General features: G+C 48.8%; 1 protein-coding gene across 1 annotated transcript; it reads right to left on the bottom strand.

The window, feature by feature from the left end:
• Positions 1–416: 416 nt before the first annotated feature.
• On the bottom strand, positions 417–24,414 carry TTL (tubulin tyrosine ligase). Its single transcript, XM_040993536.1, has 7 exons — positions 24,251–24,414; positions 21,717–21,795; positions 13,706–13,938; positions 10,273–10,408; positions 9,144–9,413; positions 5,381–5,524; positions 417–2,766 (listed from the first exon to the last, which is right to left on the bottom strand). Exons 1-7 carry the CDS (start codon positions 24,405–24,407, stop codon positions 2,652–2,654), a joined length of 1,134 nt encoding a protein of 377 aa, XP_040849470.1. The 5' UTR covers positions 24,408–24,414; the 3' UTR covers positions 417–2,651.
• Positions 24,415–24,778: the final 364 nt, after the last annotated feature.

Here is a 24,778-nt window from a genome sequence, read left to right as displayed (position 1 = left end):
GATACATAGGGGACAGTTCTGAGTTGACCATTCTGCTGACTTAAAAAGGGCCTGACGCAGTAGCCTAGTGGCTAAAGTCCTCACCTTGAACATGCTAGGATCCCATACGGATGCTGGTTCTAATCCAGCTCCCTGTTTGTGGCCTGGGAGGGCAGTAGAGGAAAGCCCAAAGCCTTGGGATCCTGTACCCTCTTGGGAGACCTGGAAGAAGTTCCTGGCTCCTGGCTTCAGATCAGCAGAGTGCTGGCCATTGTGGTCACTTAGGGGAGTGAATCAGCGGATGGAAGATCTTCCTCTCTGTCTCTACTCCTCTCTGTGTATCTTACTTTCCAATAAAAATAAATAAATCTTAAACAAATCTTTCAAAATTTGTAAAGCCATATGAGGAACAAACACCAACTTTTCCTGTTTTTTTGTTTAGAGTCCCACTTCCCTCGTAGATACGCTATTGAAGTTCCCCAGAAAACCCATCAAGATTCAGACTTTCCCAAAACACACACTCTAAGCTCTGCTCTTGCAAGAAGGGGAAAATTGCAATGTCACTGTAATAAAAAGGTTAAGTTCAAGCCTATGTTACAGGTGACAGTACACAAAGACCTCCATACCTTCCCTGATCGCAGCTCACAGCACCCTCCACTTTCTAAATGACTGCACTGTGCCAAGATCCGATCAGATGGCAGTCCCTTCTCAAACCCCATCAGCTGCAGCACACTCAGGAATGACTCTTAGCCATAGACGCAGGCTCTGGATGCCAACTTGCTCATCTACCTTCGGGAGAACTCCCAGGACTTCCCTTTGGTAATTCCAAATCCCCAGTGACAGTCCCCTCAGCAGGGCCTTCCTCCCCTTCCTGCCACAGCCACCTGTCCCACCACCCACTGCTGCATCTGCTCCATCAGGGCTATCTTGACCAGCCTTTTCACTGCATGCCTCTTTTGCCTCATCGTACTGGAGGTGTGGCTTTCCTTTCTCTTCTGTACCTCAGTGCAGAACTATCTGTTCCAAAGCGAGACAAATCATGGCGCACATGGATGCACAAAGAAAGCGGACGTCATGTTCTGGGCCATGTGTGTACGCATGTGCACTCAGCTTCTGCATGGGTCTGCTGTGATTTCTAGGAAACTCAAAGAAGGGCTTACGAGGCTTGCACAGAAAACAAATGACAGCTGCTCTTCCCACTGCAAGTGGTGTGGCTTCTGAAAGGCTTACCGAATACAGAGTTACTGCTAAAGGTTCCTGGAAAAGATAAGCTTATTCTAGTGCAAAAACAGCTCAAATCCATGCATAAAAGGCATCCTTCCATAAAAATATTGTCCATGACCTTTTAGAAGATTTCGCATCTGCATGGATCTCAACTGCTTTCTGCATCAAAATAAACTTAACCTTTTAACTCCATTCCCACTGCACATCTCAAAGCTACCCTTGTATTAGTCGATCTAGGCAAACAAATGTCTGACAGTACGCGTTCTGCTCACACTTAGAAGGCGACTTGTGAAGGTGGGACACTGTGGCATTCCCAGCAAGAGAACAAGCCCACTGTAGACCCCGAATCCTTCTGGTGAGGAAGGGGCCCCTCCCGTGGGTGCCTGCAGTGGGCGCCTTGGGCACAAGAGGAACCAGAAAAAGGGAACAGGGAACCGGGTTGGAGCTGAGACATGCAGGGAGCAAAGGGCGTGCCATTCTTTCTCCTGAACGGAGAAGTTTGTTCAACACACTTTTTGTTTCTGTTTTTTTTTTTTTTTTTTTTTTTTCTTGAAAGGGGAGATGATGGGGAGGGAGGAGAGGAAACTTGCAAAATTGCAATTTAGCATTCTGGCTTTAAAACAAACAAAAAAGAAATAATTGGGAACCACCTTCTGTCAAAGTCTCACCAGAGCTAACCTATCAAGTAAAGCAAGACGCTGTTTCATTTTTTTTCCTCCCTGCCGGGGTGGGGGAGGGCGGGGGGGTGGGGGAGGGTGTGGGGGGGTGAGTGAGTAGATTTCTTGCTGTTTGTAAAACATGCCGAGAGCAGTCCAAGCGCACAGTGCGCCAAACCTCAGGAACCTTGGCAGGTGACAACCCTCGGCCATAGCGGAAGGTGATGAGGGGAAGCTGCTGTGGCCAAGGCTGGCCGGCCGAGGGCAGGAAGCAAAGGGCCACAGATACATGCTAGGCTGGAGCGAAGAGGGCAGGGCATCGTGAGCTGGGAACACAGGCAGGCAACCTCCAGGTCTGCTTGAGCAGCTGATCCCTGCCCCGGGCGTCGGCAGGGCTGCGGCGGGGCGCAGAGCTAAGGCACTAAGTCTGCAGCGAGTGGAGAGACCCCTGCCACAGTCCCAGCCGTCTGCCTTCCCAGGGAGGCGAGGGTCTGCTTGCAATGCTGCCTTAGCAGAGAAAGAGTCCTGTACAATCACCAAACCCTGCTGGGTTTCTTTTTCTCCTCTTGGGAGAAACGCGGTGCTCCGCTCAGAGCCGTCAATTCCACCGTCAAGAGCAGAGCCGAGTCGTGAGCAGCGTGCTCTTGATCCAGTTGGCTCCTCTTCTGTCTCGTCTGCTCCAGCTGCCCTTTTTTCCTCCTCCATGTTGGCATGATAGAGAGCAGTCATCTCACCTTCCCCGGGGAAGGGCCCTGCGTTCTTCCCAGGGCAGCTCTGAGCTCACCGTGTAGCTCACAGCTTGATGAAGGCAGCTGGCGGGGGCTGTGGCTGCTCCACGTCAGGGGGCGGGAAGACCCTGGATATGGCTATGTCCACGATGCCCTGGCACAGCTCGGAGTACAGCTTCCTGAAACGCAATTGAAAACTGTCACTGAGGATGGTCACCAATGGACAAGTGAAAAAATAAAATTAGTGCTTTGGTTTTTTTTGACCAAAGTCAGCTCCACCCAGCCTGAATCATAACGACATTTATAAAACTGGTTCCTATTTGCTATATTTATATTGTAGTAGGCAGTGGAGGAAGATAAACAGTTGAATATTCTCAGATGGCCTTGTACTGAGTCACACAGACAACCTTTGCCCTGACTGACAGGGAGAATGGGGGCAAGTACAACAGCAGGGGAAGGGCCATCTTGTCCACCTGGGCAGGTGTCCATGGAGGCTTGGACACACCCAGGACAGGGACTGGCTCCGTAAGGTTGAGAATACACTGGGAAAGACTCCCCAGGAGTAGCAGTTGAGCTGACATACAGGAAATGAACAGCAAGACAGAGGATGAAGGAAGAAGAGAGAGAGAGAATTGAAGTAGAGAGATTCAAGGCACTGGAGGAATTCGGCAGACGGTAAGCTGGCTGTGTGGGATTCAGGGCGCAGAGCAGGAGTGCTCAGTCCCATCCCTAGAGGCCTCTGTTGGGTGCTGCACCATAGGCTCCCATTGAGTTCTTAGTGAAGCAGGTACACGTCTAGGGGAGGGGGTGGGGGCAGACAGTACTCCTGGCAGGAAAATCAAGGTTCTAACCATGGCCCTCCAGCACAGCTGAGGAGAAGGGACCATCTCACCACCTTCTTGCTTTCTTACATGGATGAAAAGGGGCAGCCCCTCTTGGACCGATGCGAAGGCAAGTGTTCAGCCTAAAGGACTTCGAGAGATGGCCTGCACCTTGACACAGGATGGCTCTACCGACAAAGAGCTACTCCAGAGGAAACCATCTGGTTAACATTGAAGCAAGCTTCAGAGGGACAGAGTGAAAGACCCTCTCACCTGCTCCCAGCCCCCAGCAGCGGGACCACCTTACTCCTCTCTTCCAGGAATACTTTTTTCCTTGACTGTATTTTAAACTCTGCTCCTTGATCCACCACTGGGATGTGATGGCATCCCTGTATCTGGGACTCCCATTATGCCATTCGGACACTCTCTAAGTTCCTTCCCTCCATCTTATATAACAAGACGGCCCGAGTGAAAAAGCTTTTGTACTTTAATACTAAAATCATGAGGAGCAGAAAGATGACACAAAGACACTTCTGTTGAAGCAGAACTCAAACAATTACTGAGCCAGGTGATTATACTGTTAATGAGGAAGGAGCACCTTGTGCATTTAACCTATGCATTACAAGAACTCCGTATGCCAATGCTGTGCTGTAGGACTCGATGAACAATAAGGAAAAGAAGGCCATTGCCTCCACGGGGCACAAGTTCTAGAAAGAAAACCAAAAATGAGTTTAAGACATTCAGTTCAGTGAAGGAAAATGACTAAGGTGAGACCTTCAGACATGGCACTGTTCAGGGATGGCTTCCCTGAGCTGTCGCCGTGGTACAGAAGACCAGCCCTGATAGCACAGGTGCGGAGGTGACAGCAAGTACACAGCCCCATGACAGACAGGAGCACAGAAGGTGGAGGATGCCCAGGGTGTCCTAAACAGGGAGGTGAGGCAGGGATCCCAGAGGTGTTGGAGGGAGATGGCTTTTCTCTCAGATGCCATGGGGAGTCTGGTCCCCGGGGCATGGCTCTGGCTCCTCCTGGGAAAATGGGCTTTAGGCAGGACAAGAGCAGAAGCAGAGATCCCAGCTAGGCGCTCTGCCAAAGCCTCCGCAGTGATGGCACAGGGTTTGCGCAAGGGCCACAGCAGTTGGTGGGCGGGGGTGTGTGGCACCTGAAGAGGAGGCAAGCCACAGAGTCCACAGGCCTTGTGGCCAGGGCCTGAGGATGACAGAAGCGGGAGGCAGGACCTGGCTGCAGTTCTGGGCACTGGGCATTTGGTGGCCACTCACCGAAATGGGGCAGGAGCCTACTGGGGGTTCCTCATGAGATGCTGGGAAGGCAGGAGCGGACGGCAGTCTGTGACCCTGTACTGTGTGTGATTTGGTGGCTTTCAAATCCTCAGGTTGAGTGAGATCACAGGGTCAGTGTAAGCAAGAGTGGACAGGAACAGCTGGGGCTGAGCAGAGGGTTTATTGAGCAGGAGGAAGGGGACACACTTGCCCACATGACCGCAGGCAGATCTGCCCAGTGCACAGTGCATTGAAGCCACAATCCCAGAGCGGAAGGCAAGGGCTGGCCAGCTGCTGCCAACCCTGCCAGGGATGTGATGACAGAAAGGAAAGGCTGCACTTGGCAACAAGGGCACAGCTGGTGACCTTCCCAGGTCAGTGCCTGTGGTGTGCTCAGGTCACCTTCAAACAAAACATATCCTGCTTCACTCCACTGCCAGGATCTTGCCCACTCACCTGCCACCTGAGAGGGTCCCTCTGCCCATTACCAACCACACCAACCTTCTAAGCAGGAGCTCCACACAGAGAGGAGAGAGATGGCAAGGCAAAGGACTCAGCCAAGTCCCCTGCCAGCTGGCATCCTTCCAGAAGACACCCAAGGCCTACGACTCACCCTTCCGGCACCCAGACGGATTATCCCCATTGCCCGGCCAAGTCGCGCTAGGCTCAACATGAGGCCCTTCAGACTTACTGAGCACAAGCAGGGGCGCCGTTGACCTCAATGAGCCAGACCTTCAGTTCCTCATCCACCATGAAGTCGAAGCCAAAGAGCTGGAAGCTTTGGTAAGGGAGGTTCTTGGTGCTAATGGCGGGCTCCACACTCAGGAGACAGCTCCTATGGGACAGGAGGAGAGAGCTCCCTGAGAATGGGGTGGTTGAGGGACAGGGGACACCTGAGACGTGCATGGAAGACGTTATATCAAGTGCATATAAAAACTGGCTTTGATTCAATCCTCTCTTTTAAATCTATCACCAGGGACTAGCATTGTGGGTGCAGTGTCAAGGCACTTGTGCAGAAAACCCGCAAATGGAAGATCGCTCCCACTCTGCCTTTAAATAAATAAACATAGAAAAAGGAGAAAACTGTTAGCCAGAATTCATTAAGAAACTAAATATAATTTTTTTATCTACTGGAAGTCCAAATGGACGCATCAAAGGACTTCTTACTTTAACCATTGGAGACGTCACAGCGTGTCTTGTTTTGACTGCTGTGGGAATCAAGTGGGTGCTGCAGGGAGCATGCCCAGCACCCAAGTGGCAACCCTCTAAACTGCTCAGAACAAAGAGGGGGCTGAGCAGGTTTCCAATATAGATCTTGCCTATGGTAGGAATTCTTTTTTCCAGCAAGTTTCATTTTTCTAATGTCAGAATTATGAGCACTCAGAATTCCTGAAAGAAAATCAGAGACGCTCCAGCTGCTGTAATAATTCTGCTGGACTTCTCGTAAAAATTTTGACAGTCAGGCAGTTTTTTCATAATACATTTTTCTCTTGAATGTTTTTGAAGACCTCCTCATAGGCCTGGATTTCAAAATCCTTTTTGCACCGAAAGTTATCTCTTAATCTCACTTTCCATAAACTTTCTGAAGTTCTCCTACACATTAAACATAAAACTAGCTGACTTCTCAGCAGAAACGGATGCCATGAGACAGGGGCAGATATTTGCAGTAGTGACAGAAACTAACTTGATCCACTGATCTACTACCTGAGTAAATTTGCTTTAAAAACAATGACAAGGTCCAAGTGCCGTGGCCTAGCAGCTAAAGTCCTTTGCCTTGAACAAGCCAGGATCCCATATGGGCGCCAGTTCTAATCCCGGCTGCTCCACTTCCCATCCAGCTCCCTGCTTGTGGCCTGGGAAAGCAGTCTAGGACAACCCAAAGCCTTGGGACCCTGCATCCACGTGGGAGACCTGGAAGAAGCTCCTGGCTTCAGATTGGCTCAGCTCCAGCCATTGCGGTCACTTGGGGAGTGACTCATCAGACAGATCTTCCTCTCTGTCTCTCCTCCTCTCTATATATCTGACTTTGCAATAAAAATAAATAAATAAATCTTTAAAAAATACAAAACTTACTAACAGATACTTCATCACTTGGTAACCCTACTTCAAAAGTTTCAAAAGGAGGGCCCTCCTTGCCCTCTCTGCACCTCTGCCTTCCAAATAAATATTTTTTTTTAAAAAACTAGGGTTAACCCTTGAAGACATTGGAATAGGAAATAACTTTTTTAAAGTACCAAGAGCAAGGTGTTTTATGTTAAAAATAAGAAAAACAATCTAGACAAAAGCAAGGAAACACAAGCAAGAAAGATGCAATGTAAAAGGTTAACAAGGATCCTTGTTAGATTTTTACAATTGAGTTGAATTGGTAAACTATTAATCCAAGAAGGCTCCGAAATATCAGATATATATTAGGTATATATATTGTAATCCCTAGAGCAGACACAGAAATAGAAAAATCATGGAAACATGCCAAGCATAAACAGGAAAAATAAAACTAAACATTTTCAAATAATTCAAAAGGCAGGAAAGGAGAAAATGGAAAACAAAAAGGAGGGACTTGACAACCACAATAAAATGGTATATACTGAGTCAATGAAAACAACAATTACAGTAAACTTGAATGACACAGATATGCCAATTAAAATGCAGATTGTCATACTGAATACGATAAAAAACCAAAACTCAACTATACATTATCTATCAGAAGTCTATTTCATTATTATTGTTTCTTAAGATTTTTTTGTGGGGGCCCAGCACGGTGGCCTAGCGAATAAAGTCCTCGCCTTGAACACACCGGGATCCCATATGGGCACCGGTTCCAATCCTGGCAGCTCCACTTCCCATCCAGCTCCCTGCCTGTGGCCTGGGAAAGCAGTCGAGGATGGCCCAAGGCTTTGGGACCCTGTACCCGCGTGGGAGACCCAGATGAGGTTCCTGGCTTCAGATCGGCATAGCATTGACTGTTGCGCTCACTTGGGGAGTGAATCATCGGACGGAAGATCTTCCTCTTTGTCTCTCCTCTCTGTATATCTGCCTTTCCAATAAAAATAAATAAATAAATAAATAAATAAATAAATAAACGTTTTTTAAAAAATCTTTTTTTTTTACTTGAAAGTAGAATTACAGAGAGAGACACACAGAGATCATCTGCCAGCTCACTCCCCAGGTGGCCACAACAGCTGGAGCTGAGCAGATCTGAAGCCAGGAGCCAGGTGCTCTTCCAGGTCTCCCGCACAGGTGCAGGGTCCCAAGGCTTTGGGCCGTCCTCGACTGCTTTCCCAGACCAGAAGCAGGGAGCTGGATGGGAAGTGGAGAAGCTAAGACTAGAACTGGGGCCCATATGGGATGCAGGCAGAGGATTAACCTATTAAGTCATGGCATGAGAGCCTCCCAGAAGCTTACTTTAAATGTAGAAGGGTCTAATATGGAACGTAATAAAAATAAAGAAATGGAAAGATACAAACCTTGGTAACACTAAAAGCCAGACAAAATAGCATAGAAAATAAGAAATGCTACCCAGAGGTAAAGACATATTATGTAACAGTAAAAATGGCCAATTCCTAAGTAAGGGACAACATCCCCAAGTGTGCACGTCCCAAAGACACACCTTCAAAATGCAGGTAGCAAAAACTGAGCAAACTGAAGCCAGACACTGACAACTCTCAAATTCTCCTTGGAGACTTCAACGTTCTTCCTCTTGCTCATGATCAGAACAAACAGAACAGACCGCTGGTGCGGCTTTCCAAGACTTGAACAGCTTCATCAAAGCGCTTCGACCAGCCTGCCATCAGCTGGAGTCTGTCCAACCCCAGCAGGAGCCCACTCCTTCCAGGGTACAGGACCCATGCACTCAGACCGCATTCTGGGCCTTGAAGCCATGCCAAGTGCCTTGACCATGAAGGACACATCCTCAACCATCTGGCTACCAAACAGAAAGTTCTACATCACCCGTGAGTCACAGACGAAGTCACAAGGGGAGTTAGCGGGTGCTACAATTAGCTGCAAAAGTTTCTGAGGTGCAGCAAACGCTGTGCTCGGAAGAAAGCCGACCGCATTAAAATGCTGTCTTTTATTTCAAGGAAATCTTCCTAGTTAACAGTCTCAACCTTTACCTTGAGAAACTAGAAAACTAAAGAAAAAAAAAAGGAAAATAATATAACGCAAAGAAATTAAAAACAATAACAATAAAGTCAAATGCTGTTTTTCTTTTAGAAAAGATTATTAAAATTAATAAACCTCTAGCCAATGGAGAAACAGAAATGATCAGTATCAGGATGAAATCTGTGACATAATTAGAGACTAAATGCTATAAGTAGCAAAAGGAAGAGAAGGGATATTACAAATAACTTTTACTCATGAATTTGACAGCTTACATGAAACAATTTCGTATAAGGCATAAGCACGCCGACCTCCTTCAAGAACCGCACAACGAAAAAGAGATGCAACCAAGTTACCTTATGATGTGTTTGATTTGAACCAGAATGCTGTTTTCCAGGGTAACGTTCAAAGCACTGGTCAGGTACTGGTTGAACTCCTCAAAGAACATCTCATTCCCTTCTTCGTACTTCCCGTAATTCTTGGAGTACTCCTTCTGAATGCAGTGGTTGGTCAAATGGCACGTCTTGTCCTGGAAGTTGTCCATGTGATAGGGTTCCGACGCCGTCCGCAGCACACCCTCCCTATAGAGGTAGATGTTGTACTGATGGTCCACCAAGACCCAGCTTCTGCAATTCAGTAAAACAGGGCGAGTCAATAGACTCCAATCTCAGAGTACATGACAGTATTTCAAAAAGTTACTGAGGCCAACAGAACCCATACCTATGAGGGAATCCTCAAGAAGTTCATGGACAAGTGGGTACAACTTAAATTCCCCTTTCGACAAACTTCCGGAAGCACCCTTGTATATATCTTTATATAGCCCATGCTCACATCATCACTTTTAGGGGGAAGTGGGGAAATGAGCGGGAACGGAGAGAGGAGGTGAGTTCTAACATTATACAGACCAAAATGGTGTGTTATCACTATAACGATAGCATTGTAAACACACCACTGCACCCTATGTGACAAGGGTCACATTGGCCCATTGTGAAGAGCCTCGACGGGCGATGGCTTTGGGTTAGCCCATAAAAGTCCACTTGTCCGGGGTGTTCCTTGAGGAAGGTCAGAGAAAGCTGGCTCAGGGCTGACCTGCCAAACGGCTGAGCAAGAGGCAGCCGCGGCAGAGGCCCACGGTGCTTGGAGAGCGGTGACAGTCAGGCAGAGGGTGAGCTGAGGGACGCTGGAAAGCACCCCATATCTTTTTCCAACCTACACCTTTTTGCTTGAAATTTATGGTCTGCCATAACCGAGGCATGCTCAGGAAATCCCTGACACGCGGGACCCAGGTGATGCGGCAGGGCCACGGGGGGCTTGTAATGCAGGCTCTTCTCTTTGGAAAGCAGAACATGAGGTAGGGAAGCTCTGCTGCGTTCGGTTGCACCACCCAACACTTGCTAAGTATTTAACATGGTACCCCATTTCCTCACTTTGCGCTTCTCAGTCCTTCCCGCACAGCACAGCCTGCTGAGGGCCTGGATGCGTTACCGAATGTCGAACTTGCGATGGCCCGGCTCCAGCAGCAGAGGGCGCTCGAGGTATTTCTGGATCACGTGCACTTGGCCCTGGGCGTCTATGAAGTCCAGAAGCTCCGTGGCCTCCGACGAAATGAGGATGCCTTCGCCTAAGAGACCAGAAGAGGAACAGGAAAAAGTACAGGTGGTGTCAGGAGGAAAAGCTTGATCTGTCGACAAAGCCATGGAGGAAGCACTGACGGTGAACATGAACATGGACACGCACACACGTGTGCAGCCAAAACTCAGGTGCTTTGGCTGGCTCATGTATTCATTCTCATTTTTCCCCTCCAATTTTTCCATATTCTTTCCTCTCCGGCAAGAACATCCAGTGTCATGCAAGAGTCTCTGTCTAGGATTGCCAATACTATTTGGACAGGCGTTAACGGTGAAGGTCCAGTTTTATAGGTACTTAAAGGGTCTACAAGCTGTCAGCCCATGTCACTTTTATTGCTCACTAGCTGCCAAGGGAAGAATGTTCACTGCCTCTGACCGAAAAACTCACCGCTGACATATTGGAAAGATCAGGACGTTTAAGGTATAAAGTAGACCGTCTGAGTCTGGTACAATGGCTCATCCTCCATCAGCAAGGACCAGCATCCCATACGGGTGCCAGTTCATGCCCCGGCTGCTCCACTTCCCATATTGCTCCCTGTTAGTGGCCTGGGAGGGCAGTGGACGACGGTACAAAACCCCGGGACCCTGCAAACATGTGGGAGACCCTGAAGAAGCTCCTGGATTTAAATCGGCTCAGCTCCAGCCATTGTGGCCATTTGGATAATGATCCGCAGATGGAAGATCTTTCTGTCTCTCCTTCTCTCTGTAAATCTGCCTTTCCAACAAAAACAAATATTTTTTAAAAAGGTAAAACAGATCATTTGGCTAACTTCAACATAATTCCTTAGAAATTTGCCCGTGGTGTATCAAGACTTCATTGCTTTGTATGGCTGCATAGTATTTCATTGTATGACAAGATTTTGAAAGGAGATTCATTAAAGAATGAACATTTAAGTTGTTTCCAATATGTAGCTCTTATTAATGACCCTGTTATAAAAATAGTTTTTATAAGCTTTTGTGTGGAAATGTTATTTTGATTTCTTGGGACTATATGTAGGAGTGGAAAAGACAGACTTTGCAGTAATTGTGTTGAGCTTTCTGAGGAAGCATTTCCCAAAATGGCCGCACAATTTGGCATCCTCACCAGCAACCCCGGCTCTTTACATCCTGGTAAGCACCTGTCACTGTCTGCCTTCTTGGGCACAGCCGTCTTCATGGGCAGGAGGTGGTACTGCTCTGTATTTTGGGTTTGCATCTCCCTAGTGACTGATCATGCTGCACTTTGCATGCACTCACTGGCTATAGGGACATGTTCTTTGGAAAAATGTCTACTCAGGGGCTTGCATGACAGCGTAGTGGTTAAAGTCCTTGCTTTGCATGTGCCGGGATCCCATATGAACGCCGGTTCTAATCCCGGCAGCCCTGCTTCCAATCCAGCTCCCTGCTTCTGGCCCGGGAAAGCAGTCGAGGATGGCCCAAAGCCTTGGGACCCTGCACCTGTGTGGGAGACCTAGAAGAGCTCCTGACTTCTAGCTTTGGATCAGCTCAGCTCCAGCCATTGTGGCTGCTTGGGGAGTGAACCATCAGACAGAAGATCTTCCTCTCTGTCTCTCCTCCTCTATATATCCGCCTTTCCAATAAAAAAAAAATTGTCTACTCAGATTCTTGCCTATTCCCCGATGGAATCATTTGTCTTTTTAAAATATGGATATTTATTTATTTATTTTATTGGAAGGGATGGGAAGTGGAGCAACCAAGACATGAATCTATGCCTATATAAGATTCTGGCACTTGCAAGCTGAAAATTTAGCTATTGAGCCATCACACTGGGCCCTTCTACATTACTTCCTTTTTACATATGGGCAAAAAAATCCTGGTTCAATCACAATGAATTCATTTTGCATTCTTTTTTCATTTATGTTGTTAACTGTTCTTATGACTTAATGTGGGTCCATGAGAGCAAGAGATCAAATCCATCTTGTTCTTACAACTCCAAACATCCATCCACTCATGCACTCAGGATAAATGCTGAACCTCTGCCGGCCGCAAGGTGCTGAGCACAGACGTGGCACGTTTGGCATGGCTGCCTGCTTTCTCAGGGTCTTTGCCTGCTGTGCCGTTGGTAGGCTCTGAGCAATGGCCAAGGATGGGTAGCAACATTCCTGTGCAAAGTGAGGGTGGCTGAGGTCAGAGATGGGTGGCAGATGTGATGAACAGGGCCTTGCTACTGAGTAGAGTTTGAAAAACGACCCAACTCACCCAAGCATGTAGTAGAGACTAAGTAACTATTTTGTTTAACGTGAATAAAAAGTTTTTATTTACTCTACTGGATTCATTTCAGTTTCCCCCAACAAAACAAACAACCACCATGGACTGCAACCCTTAAAGTAAAAACGCAGTGTCTGCCAGGCTGCAAAAGCCAGGCACCTCCACTTCATCCTTGACCACTCTTTGCTTTACAGTCCTGACCTAATGCATCCGCTGTAGTCTTGCTAGCTAGCCCTACCTTTCAAAAGACATGTTCTTAACTGGACTTTTACTTGTCATTGCCATGGCTGTCACCCTACATAAAAGCCACCATCTCTCCAATTTGATGTAACGACACTGCCTCCTCTTGGCTGGCTAGCCTCCTCCCAGACAGAGCAATGCTTTGAAAACAGATATGATTATGTTGCTCCCTGCCCAAATCCAGCCAGCTGGCTTCCTAAAACAATTAGGATCAATTCCGGGATCCCGGTGGTAGCCTGTACCATTAGACAATTTGGCTGGCATGTTTTGGTTTCATCTCCTTCACTGCACTGTGTGGATGCCGAGACTGCCCAGGGATCAGCAAAGACTCAGGATTGGTCTCTGTACCTGGAATGCACATACACAGGGGATTATCTGTTTATCTCAATTCAGATGTTGCCTCACCAGAAAAAGCTTTTCTCCTCTACAACAGGCCCTAGCTGCGTTCTTTCTCTCCCTTCACTCTGCCTTTCTAGCCTTTCCTGGCACTGCATCACTCATTTCTCTGTCTCATGAGCTCAGGACTTTGTGCCATGCGAACATTTGCCTTGTTCATCCTGTAGACACTCAATAAATGAGTGTAGAGCAGGAGCAGGAAGAGGTGAGGCTATAACATTATTTTAGGCATCAAACACGCCTGAATTGATGTAGTGATCATGCCTGTTTTGTAGTGAGCGCATAACCAGCCCTCCTTGGTGTCGACCGTGATTCTCTCCTTAAAAAATGTTCCGTTGTGAGCATACATAAACCAGTATCTAAAAAAATATATATATCACATGTTGCCATTGAGCAAAGCACTTTGGGAACCTCCAGGGGACAGAAGGGCTGTGACAGAAACTTACCCTTGGCACCAGCTGATGACTTTGCAATCCAAACATTGCCCTCCCCGTCCTCTTTCTTTTGGTTGTAAGAAGTCAGGAAGAATTCCCTCTCATCTGTTCTGGAGCTATTGACTGGCAGCTGGATTCCATTCTGCGCTGGGGCCACGGGCGTCTTGAGTGTCGTTGGGTAAATGACATAGGACTCAGGGAACCATGTGCAGGACTCGGCCAGTTCTGGGCTCGTCTTGATCAGCCTGGCAGGTGACAGAGGGTCAGTTCCCTTCTCGGTGCACTCCCCCCCTGTTGCCCGATTTAGAAAGGACACTACTTTGCCACTGAGCTTCACAAGGAGACAAGGCATGGCCTGGTCTCCTCCTTACCCTTCTAATTTGCCCTTGACCTTGCTGAACAGACATCCCAATGCACTACAGAGCAGCACACAGCTGGCAGGTGCAATGTTAAAGGGATGTTCTGGTTCATTCAAAGGGCTTGACACTCAGAACTTCAGCTTTTTTGCTAATGCATTTCCAAGGAAACTCAACTTGATGTAATCCTGAGCTAACATCTTTTCAGCAAATACGCCAAGGATGAACCAGATTCACACAAGAACATAAAGTGGGAAATGAAGGGAAATATTGGAACCATGAACAAATGCACTATCGTAGCTCAAATCTGGGGAGCAAACGTGCTTCGAAAACAGTGCTCTAAAGACATCTTTAATTTTTTGTTCTTCGCCTTCAGCTCAGTCTGGCTTAACAGACAGATGAAAGAAGGAATCTTTTCATGGGACACCAGTTGTCATAAACAAATAGATCTCCTGCTCCCAAAATAACATGACAGCACGGGGGCTCAAGTCAGACCCAAGCAAGGGACTCGATACCCGGAAGGGCTTACTGCAGACTTCCTCGCTGTCCCGAGCCCTGCCCAGGAGCAGCAGGCCCTGGCATTCCATCTCACTAATTAGGAACTGGGTCACACAGGCATAAATATCTCAGGATCACACAAGTGGTGAATACTGGCCAGGATGCAATCCTCAAATTCCCAACCCCCACCTCCCCTTCCTTCCCCAAAATCAGAGCTACTCAAAGACACGGGTGGGGCTTCTCTAGGCAGCATGCCCTCTTGGGTCTAGATCAGAAACATTCATGTCAAGACTCAGCTCTGGAGCCCAGACAGGGGAGCGTGTACTTAGCCCAGAGGTGAAGACACCTGCCTTCCATCTCAGAGCACTGACCCCCGCTCTGCCTCCGGACCCCAACTTCCTCCCTGTGCAGGCGCTGGGTGGCAGGAGCTGAGGACTCAAGCATCTGGATTCCTGCCACCCCATGAGAGACCTGGGATACGTTGCCAGCTCCCAGCTTTGGCCTGGTCCAGCGCTACTCACGCGGGAAGTGAACCAGCAGATAGAAATCCTGTCTCTCTTCCTGTCTTTCCTCTATTCCTCTCCCTCTCAAAAAAATACAATATGGAAAAAAGGGTCACACACACAAATCCTAGTCTGTGAGCAATAGACATAATGAAAACATTTAAACTAAAACTATTACACATTAAAATTGTTTCGAAAATAAAGGCAGTAGAATTTGAAAGTTATCTGAACTCAAAGGAACAAGAATGTATCTCTAACATGATGAATGTTCACATCTGTATGTCACTGTCCCTTAGGCTGACCACTGGCCACATGTGGCTGCTGAGCCCAGGAAGCAGGAGCCCAGTTTTGAATTGTACTGAATCCATGCTAAGTTACAGTGCTAGCTGTGCAACCCAAAACAGGAGACTAAAGTGAAATGTAATTCTGTGCTTTCCTAAGTCAAAAGCAATAAGACCGGGGGGGAGCGGGGGGCAGGCTTTGGTGTATTAGTTAAAACACTATTGAGCCTCCTGCACTCCATACTGGGAGTGCATGGGTTTGAGTCTTAGCTCCTCTCCAATTCTAGCCTCTTGCTAAAACACACCTTGGGGGTACAACAGCTGGTGGCTCTAACAGCTGATTCTTTGTCACCCAGGTTGGAGCCTCAGACTGAGTTCCCAGCCCTGGACTGGACCCGGCCCAACCCTGCTAGTGGCAGACACTTGGGGGCGCTCTCGTTCTCTGCCCCACAACCCATCTACCCCTCTGTCTTTAAAGTCACCAAAATAAATTTGAAGACATTTTTCAGAAGTCTGAATAAATTTTAAAATTTAAAATAGGGCCCGGCACGATAGCGCAGTGGTTGAAGTGCCTTGCATGCACCGGAATCTCATATGGTTGCCAGGTCTAATCCCAGTGACCCCGCTTCTCATTCAGCTCCCTGCCTGTGGACGGGGAAAGCAGCGGAGGACAGCCCAAGGCCTTGGGACTCTGTATCTATGCAGGAGACCCGGAGGAGCTCCTGGCTCCTGGCTTCGGTCGGCTCAGCTCCAGCCATTGTGGCCGCTTGGGGCCGGACGGAAGATCTTCCTCTCTGTCTCTCCACCTCTCTGTCTGTATATCTGACTTTGTAATAAAAATAAATAAATCTTAAAAAAGAGAGAGAGAGAGAGATTCTTAGCTCCTAGCCGTGCACAATCTCACTTTGATTTAGGGCTCTACCCACAACAAAACACTCTGAAAGCCTTTCTTAGATAAGCTATAAGCTACATTTTAATAATAATAATAATAATAAATTTAAAACAAAGGCCAACTACTATTGTGGAACTGGGATATACAGAAGTTCAGACAATGACCAGGACAGTAAAGCTAAAAACAAACAAAAACTGAGAAATTAAGTCACAAATTCACAGGGAATAGCAACTGCATGTGCTGTGACAGAGTGAAATGAACATGTAATTTATCATGCTAAGGAGATATTTTCAGTAGACACATAATCACCTTAATAAGAATTCTCTCAATGGTGAAAAACAGGATCAAGGAACTAGGCTAGAGGCGGGGGTTCAGTGGAAATGCCACTGAAGCCCGGATTTCCTTATCATGTTCTGGGGTTCAGGTATGGGCTCTGCTGCACATTCCAGCTTCCTGCTAATGTGCATCCTGGGATGCAGCAGGTGAGGGCTCAAGCAGCTGAACACCTGCCACCCAGAAGGGAGATGTGAACCGAGGATGGTTCCCGCCCGGTCCAGCCCTGGCTGGTATAGGCACCTTGGGAGCAGTAGCAGCTGAACACTTGCCACCCAGATGGGAGATGTGAACCCAGGATGGCTTCCGCCCGGTCTAGCCCTGGCTGGTATGGGCACCTGGGGAGCCAGTGTGCATCCTGGGAGGCAGCAGGGGACGGCTCGAGTATTTAGGCTCCTGCCACTCAAGTGACAGACCCAGACCGAGCTCCCAGCTCCCAGCCGTGGTCCTGGTTGGTGTGGGCAGCTGATAGAAGATCTCTCTTGCTCTTTCAAATTAAGTAAGATTTTTTTTTTAACTGAAAAAAGAAATTGACTAAAATTATAATTATCCATGGAAAGGTTTTTTTTAACAGGATCTGAGCTTATAACTTTGGTCAACTATAAAATGGCTTGGATTCTTATACACATACAAAAAAAAAACATTTTGGGGGGGAAATATGGTGACAAAACTTAACAATATATTTACAAAACATAAAGCATCTTCAGTTAAGCCTAGCTGTCATAGAATATAAAATACTTTCAACCAACAACATCAAAGTTTGACTCAAGGTTAAATATCTGGGGCCAGTATGATGGCTCTCTTTCCTAATCCTACACCCCCAAGTGCTGGCATTCCATATGGGTGCTGGTTCGTGTCCTGGTTGCTCCAATTTTCATCCTGTTCTCTCCTTATGCCCTGGGAAAAGCAATGGAGGATGGCCCAAAGCCTTGGGACCTTGCAACTGTGTGGGAGACCCAGAGGAGACTCCTGGCTCCTGGCTTTGGTTTGGCTCAGCTCTGGCCATTGCGACCATTTAGGGAGTGGACCAGCAGATGGGAGATCGTTGTCTCTCCATTTTTCCATAAATATGCCTCTCCAATAAAAATTAAAAATTACATATTTTTTCAGATTAAGATAAGTTATGTGACATCAGCCTAATTGATGTTTTGGGCATCCCTGGTCTTGGAACTTCCACACACATGAAAAAAATAATGGCAAATAGCAGCCCGCCAGATTTCAAATTCTTGGTATAAATATTTTTGAACCTTTTACATCTGTCAAAGAATTCTACCTGTATGTTGAAAACCCGCCTTAAAAAAATTAAAATGTGTTTATTTTCATTGGAAAGGGAGATTTACAGAGAGAAGGAGAGACAGAAATATCCTCCATCCTCTGATTTACTCCCCCCCAAGTGGCCACAATAGCCAGAGCTGAGCTGATCCAAAGTAGGAATCCAGAGCCTCCTCTGGGTCCTCCAGGTGGGAGCAAGGTCCCAAAGCTTTGGGCCACTGTTGACTGCTTTCCCAGGTCCTGAACAGGGAGCTGGATGGGAAGTGGAGCAGCCGAGACACAAACTGGTGCCCCATGGGATCCCAGCATATTCAAGCCAAAGATTTAGCCTCTGAGCCATTGTGCCAGGCCCCGGCCCCTATTTTCTGTCTTGACAAGTAGCTAAATACGAGTAAGTATAGATTTGCTGGGATTTTCAATGGAGTTTCCTTCCTTCCTTCACTTTACTCTGTGATACATATTGGAAACATTGTCTGGGTGCACTGGTGGAAGCCTCTGTGTTCAGTTTCCTGAAGCTGACTGCTCAAGCGGCTACAGTCACGGAGATGGTAAACTGTGTGGCACTCACAGATGTTACAATGATGCGTCAGTTGGGACTGTTGAAAGAGACAGGAGAGGACAAATAGAATGATCCAGAAATCTTTGCCAATTGCCGATTGAGAAGATGAGACATTTATACAGAAATTTACTGTTAAGTCTCAGACTTTTGTGAATAAAAAACCTGCTTGGCAAACCAGTACTTTGACTCAGTAAATATTTCATTCAATAATCAAAGATAAACACCGCAAGTGTGATTTGCATGAACTTCCCACTGTATCTGCATTGCATGTTAACCAACTAAAAGCTCCAAGCAAGGCAGGGAAACAGGTGTTTCACTACAGTCAAGATGCTCCTGTCCCATACCTGAGTACTGGGATTTAATTCCTAGCTGAGCTTCCTGCTGAGGCACAACCTAGGAGGAGCAGAAATAACTCAGGAGCCTGCTACCCACGTGGGAGACCTGGATTGAGTTCCAGGATCCTAGTTTCAGCTCTGGCCTTCCTCCAGCTCTTCTGGTATTTCGGGAGTAAATCAACAGATGGTGTATTTCTCTGTTTCTTTCAAACACTTATTTAAAAGTCAGACTTACACAGAGAGAGCTTTTATCCACTGTTCACTCCCCGCTGACCTCAGGAGCCAAGGCTGAGCCAGGCTGAAGCCAGGGCCTCATCCAGGTCTCTCTCACCAGTGGCAGGGGTCCAAGCACTTGGACCATCCTCCACTGCTTTTCCAGGCACATTAACAGGGATCTGGATTGGAACTGGAATAGCTGGGACATGAGCTACATGGGAAGCCGGCATGGCATGCAGTGGCTTTGCGCACTATGCCACAACTCCAGCCCCCTTTCAAATAAATTAAAAGTTAAAAAAAAAAAAAAAGCTCCAAGGGAAAGTTAGACAGATGTGAGAATTTATATTTGTTCACAATAGAAATCAAATTATAAATAATCATTTTATATATCTATTACAGGGCTCGTTGTGCAGATGATTTTATTTATAAAACACTATAAAAACTAATCGCAAAAACTAAAAAACAAATTGAACACGGTGACACCTTATAAATAAATAAATCTGAAAAATGGGACAGCTGAATTCAGAGTGGCACCATCGGGGTCACATGTACATCCCAGAATCTAATTGAGACGCCAGCTGTGGGTCTCTCTACCGCATAGATGCCCAACACACCCACGTCAGCACAACATTCCTCTCCACAACAGCCCATCCTCTGCTCCCCGCTATCGGGGAGTAAAAGTCCACCTTTGCCTTTAGAGAGAAAAATTGTAAGGAAAAAAAATTGAATATATTTCTCAATGAATAACCTCCAGGAAATGCCCTGTGCCGCGTCCTTCTTGCTTCTGGTGACACAGTTTTCTGTCTTGAAACCGTGTGAATAGATGCTAAGATGACTGTGGGCCTTTCTCCTTAGGATCATGGAGAACCACACTCCAGTTCCAGGGCTACTGAGTTTGAACACAAAGCTGGAAACAGTCCATGAACGCCCAACCTAGTTATTAGTTAGACTATAAAAAGAAACCCAAGTGGAGGGTCCAGCACAATGGCTCAACTGGCTAATCCTCTATCTCCAAGTGCCAGGATCCTATATTGTCACTGGTTCACATCCCAGTTGCTCCACTTCCCATCCAGCTCCCTACTTGTTTCCTTGCCTGGGAAAGCAGTAGAAGATGGCCCAAAGCCTTGGTATCCTGAACCCCCATGGGATACACAGAGGAGGCTCCTGGCTCCAGGTTTCAAATCAGCTCAGCTCTGGCTGTTACGGTCATTTAGGAAGTGAACGAGCCATGGAAGATAGTTCTGTCTCTCCTCTCTGCAAATCTGCCTTTCCAATAAAAATAGATAAATCTTAAAAAAAAAAAAAAAAGAGAAAGGAAAGGAAAGGAAACATGAGCAGAATAAAAAAAAAAAAAAAAAAAGCATTGTGCCTGGTGTCTTCTCCGTTACCTGATCTGGCCAGCTACACACACATTCCCTAATATTGTAAAAGGATCATCTGGGGCCAATCCCAGTTCACCAACACATTAAGCCCAGTCCCCATTAAGATGGCAACATAATAGCCAGGACGGCCACCATAATGGAAGAAGGGGAACACTTGCAAGGCAAAGCTTTTTTGTGCATGAACTCAATTACCATTCACAACAACCCTGAGGTCTTTCCCATTTTTAACAATTGTTATGTGCTTATTTGAGAAGCAGAGGAAATGGGGAGAGGCAGGACAGGCAGGCGCATGGACAGATAGTCGCATACACACACACATCTCTTATCGACTAATTCACTCTCCAAATGTCTGCAGCATCTAGGGCTGGGCCAGCTGAAGCCAGGAGCCTGAAACCCCATCTGGGTCTCTGTGGGTGGCAGGGGGCCATGTGCTTGAGCCACCTGCTGCCTTCCAGGGTGTACGTAACCAGGAAGCCGCAATTATGAGCATAGACAGAACTTGAACCCGGGCACTCCCATAGAGGGTGCAGGCATCTTGACTAGTGTCTGAAGCACCAGGTGAAATACCCCACCCCCAAGGTTGAGTCACTCTTACCAACCTCATTGAATGGAGAAGAAAACCAAGGCAGAGGGTCAAACACTGATTTCCCGATCAGCCTGCTGGGTTAGATACCACTATACTGCTGCATCACATTTACTTGTCACAAGGAGGGAGGGACAGATGCTTAGAGAGGTGGGGTTTGCCATGAGAAGAGGAAGAGCCAGGGTTCAGTCCACACTGATGACCCTAGATTAGTTGCTGGGCCATACCACCTCCTTAAGGGCCATGTCCCCTTATGATAGATATTCTTGTGACACCTGCCATCCCCTAAGCACCCAGAGATGAGTAAGTGCTGGGTTATTTCCTGTTACACTTGCCTAGACATCCTTTCTAAAAATGCCTTCACAGCAGCATCCTCTGGCTCTTCCCAGGGCCAGTGACTGATGGGCTCTGGTCCCTCAGCTTTAACATGCCACCACCCTGCGGTGACACTGGCTTAGGCGTCCTATGGGATGGGACTTTCCCTAGTACCTGTTCTTGGCCCGACTCCTGCCCCACTGCGTCCTCCTTGCTTTCTAGTGCGATTCTCTGGAAGAGACTGTCCCATAAGAAATCACCCACTCAGATCCCCACCCCACCCTGAGTCAGGCACCGCCTCCAGGGAGTCCCCCCTAAGAGGCCTCCGCCCTCAACAGCAACATTTGTGACTGCCAGTCACTGCAGCTCAGGGAAAGCTCCAGCCAGCGGAGGATCTGACCCTTCGATTCCACATGTCTGCGTCCATGCACGCTTCAAGATGAATGCTAAAGACAGCAATGTGAATAAGTGACACGGCGAGGCTCCAACAACACTTACTTCACCAAGGACGCTTTGCGGCACAGCTTGTCGGCCCCCCGGTAGTAATTGACCAGCTGTGCCAGCCCAGGCTCGTAACCTAGGAAGGAAAGAAGAGGCTCAGAGGGCTGAGGACCACATCAGCACCAACATGCAGCAGAGACAGAGAGAGTGGCCATGTCATGCCCAGCTTTTCTTCCCTTTGCCAGACTGCTGGTTAGAAATGGAATCAATTTTCCCCCTTGTGCTACCATGTTTCCACCAGCTGTCAGCTACGATTCCTCCTTCCCTTCACAGTGAACATGACAATCTCAGCATTGTGGGGCTACCCAGGAACACTGCTGCTGCTCCCTTTGCTTCTCCCTGTTAAAGTGAAGATCATCAGGGCTGTTTTCTATCTCACCCATCCATGTTCCTCACCATGCCTCTCTCCCGGCTTAACATGCCCAGGTTTTCAAGCCCCCGTGTGGTCAGGCTACTTAACAGGGAGCCATACATGGCACGCCCCTTAGCATGCCATCCAGGAAGGCAGCCGAGCCTCTGGAAGATGAGAGGTCATGGAGAGGCCACGCCCATAAAATCAGAAGCTACTGGAACTTTCCTCTTGGCCTCGCCCCCACAGGAATATCAATTTTGGTAGCTCTTATTACAGTTCCTGCTCTCTAGGCAATTAAAGCAGGAAGGGCATGAGTTGATGTTAATCTGTAATTTAAAAACTTTTCAATGCTGCCAAAAGTCATTGCCATTTCCAGCAACATCCAAGCAGGAAAAAAACCAGAGACTCTGAAGTGCAGATGCCAGCAGTAAGAGGAACTCATCCGAGAATGGCACACAGTCCAGTCTCTGGCACCAGAAGCCTGCATGGGCTGCCTGGGGTGGGCACACCTGCTTCCCACCTAACTACCTGCTTTACCCCCAAGCTCCTGAGTGTACCTCTATCTGAGTGTTGACTTGGCTCTGTAGCTCTCCTCGAGTCACATGATGCCTCTAAGCAGGTGGTAAATATCTCTATCAGCGATGACATGCAGCCATTTCGGTTGTGGGCTGTTGTCTTTTGTCCCACTGAAACCAAGTGCCTGCTGCCTCTGGGGCACCTGCTCAGGCTCAGGACCCTCCAGTTTTTCACTTGTCATCCCCACACTCCGGTGCCACAGCAATGCCAACCTTCCCTGCCTGAGCTCAAGGAAGCTCTTTCGATTTGCTTGTAGCCATTCGATGTTGGTGTTGGCATTCCACCCCAGCTTGGCCAGAGAGGACAGTCAGGAGGAGAAGCAGACCGCCCAAGGAGAAGAGAAAACCACCCCCTCTCCATTACGGGCATTTTCTCCACTCTTTCCTGTAGGAAAGGTGTTTTTGTTTGTTTGTTTGTTTTTATTTTTTGCCTTCCAGAAGAAACCGTTTACCGTTTACCAAAAGTGCATCTCCGGGCACAGCTCTGGTATGCTGGGGAGCGTCAGTCACCCTCTCCATGCAGTCACCACACTATAGGATAAACTGGAGCTAACAGAGGTGATGCCAAAGAAGAAAGTGCTATGAGTAACCAGCACCCATCTAGTCCAACTTGGTCCAACCAGCTCAGCCATGGTCAACGCACTGCAAACGCCCCCTGCGGACCTGCGCCCCTCCAGCCTGGCCACACCTGTGTCAGAACCCTGCCTGGACTCCTGCACATAACAGCCCTGCTCTCCAAGACACATCGGATTCCTGCTCTGCCTCAGGTCTCCCCTCTTACTGTGTGGAATGCAATCAGGGCCCCTCCCCAGGTGAAACTCAGCCAGGAATGCGGCGGCTCAGGGTTGAGGCCGACCCCACGCAGGTGCAAGAGATGGGCTCCAAGCCATCCGCACAACTTACGGGTGACGTCATCGAGAAGGAGCCGCCGGTCTCCCCTTCCTCCAGCAGGCTGAGTGCGCACGGTGGTGCCAAGCCCGCTCCCAGACTGCAAACCACGGCAACTCCCATCCGGAAAGCCGGTCACATACCCGGGGACACAGGGCAAACTCTGGCTCACGTGAAACCGTTATTCAGAGCCCAATTGAGCAAGCACGCTCAATGGAGATGGGAAGAACGTGCCCTCAATCAGACGCCCGAGGCTGGGTACCTGCTGGGGCTCCTAACTTGGGAATCCAGGTCTTCTCCCAAATCCCCTGGCCCGTCCGAGCTTTGGGGGGTGGGGGTGGGAGGGGCAGAAGGCGGCACGGCTCCCCACACCCGCAGGGCGGAATTGCGGGAGCGGGACAACCGCAGAAGGGTCCGGGATGCCTGCCGGCAGAACTGCGCCCCGTGCAATCCCCCGACTTGGGGGACCTGGACTCTTCCGCCCCCAGGGGCTGCAGGGTCAGGTTACTGTCCCCGCGTGGCCGCAAGCCGACTCCGGCTCCAAAGTCGACTTGAAGAGAAAAGGCATTGAAAAATGACGGGTTTCAGTCTGTCCCAGAAAGGATGGCCGGGAAGATCCCATGGCCTTAAAAACAAAAGCGCCCGCCGCAGCCGGCGTGGGCGGAGTGGCCGGGCGGCCCGCGGCGCGGGGAGGCGGGGAAGGGCGCGCGGCTCACCTAGTCTTCCGAAGGGCAGCCGGTTCCTCTCCCCCAGCATCAGGTTAAAGCGGGGGTTGTCTCGCCGCAGTCGCTTCCAATGGCCAGTGGCGAGCAGCAGCCGGGAAACCTCGGCGTAGACGCTGCTGTTCTCATCGCGCACCACGAAGGTGTACATGGTGGAGGCCGCGCCCGAGCCGGGCCCCGGGGCAGCCGAGGCAGCGGTGCAGCGACGAGCCGGCCCAGGGAAATAGCTGCTCGGCGGGGACCCCGAGGGCGCCGGCGCCCGCGCTCCGGCCGCGCCTCCCGGCCCGGGCACCGCCCCCGTCCCGCCTCCGGCCCGTGATGCCGCGCGCTCCCCTCCCTGGCTGCGCCGGCCCGGGTCGCCGGGGGCTGCCGGGGAGCGGCGGGCGCGGCTTCAGCCGCAGTGCTTGGAACGCCTGGTGGAAAGGCCGGGCCCACGGCCTGGGGGCGGTGCAGGCGGAAGTGCCGTTTTTCGGGGTGCGCACTCTAGGGGCGCTTCCCTAGGCGTTTGCCAAGGACTTTTTT

Source organism: Ochotona curzoniae, unplaced genomic scaffold (genome assembly GCF_017591425.1).
Source record: "Ochotona curzoniae isolate NIBS_2020 unplaced genomic scaffold, NIBS_Ocur_1.0 contig_883, whole genome shotgun sequence".
Taxonomy (NCBI): Eukaryota; Metazoa; Chordata; class Mammalia; order Lagomorpha; family Ochotonidae; genus Ochotona; species Ochotona curzoniae.
The sequence above is the reverse complement of the archived record's forward strand: the minus strand, read 5'-3'. Positions and strand labels throughout refer to the sequence as shown.

Coding starts and splice junctions, on each gene's coding strand:
- TTL (XM_040993536.1), bottom strand. CDS start 24,407: ATGTACACCTTCGTGGTGCGCGATGAGAACAGCAGCGTCTACGCCGAG. Junction 21,796..24,250: donor GCTGCCCTTCGGAAGACTAG/GTGAGCCGCGCG, acceptor TTTCCTTCCTAG/GTTACGAGCCTGGGCTGGCA. Junction 5,525..9,143: donor CAAATCAAACACATCATAAG/GTAACTTGGTTG, acceptor CCTGTCCCATAG/GAGCTGTCTCCTGAGTGTGG.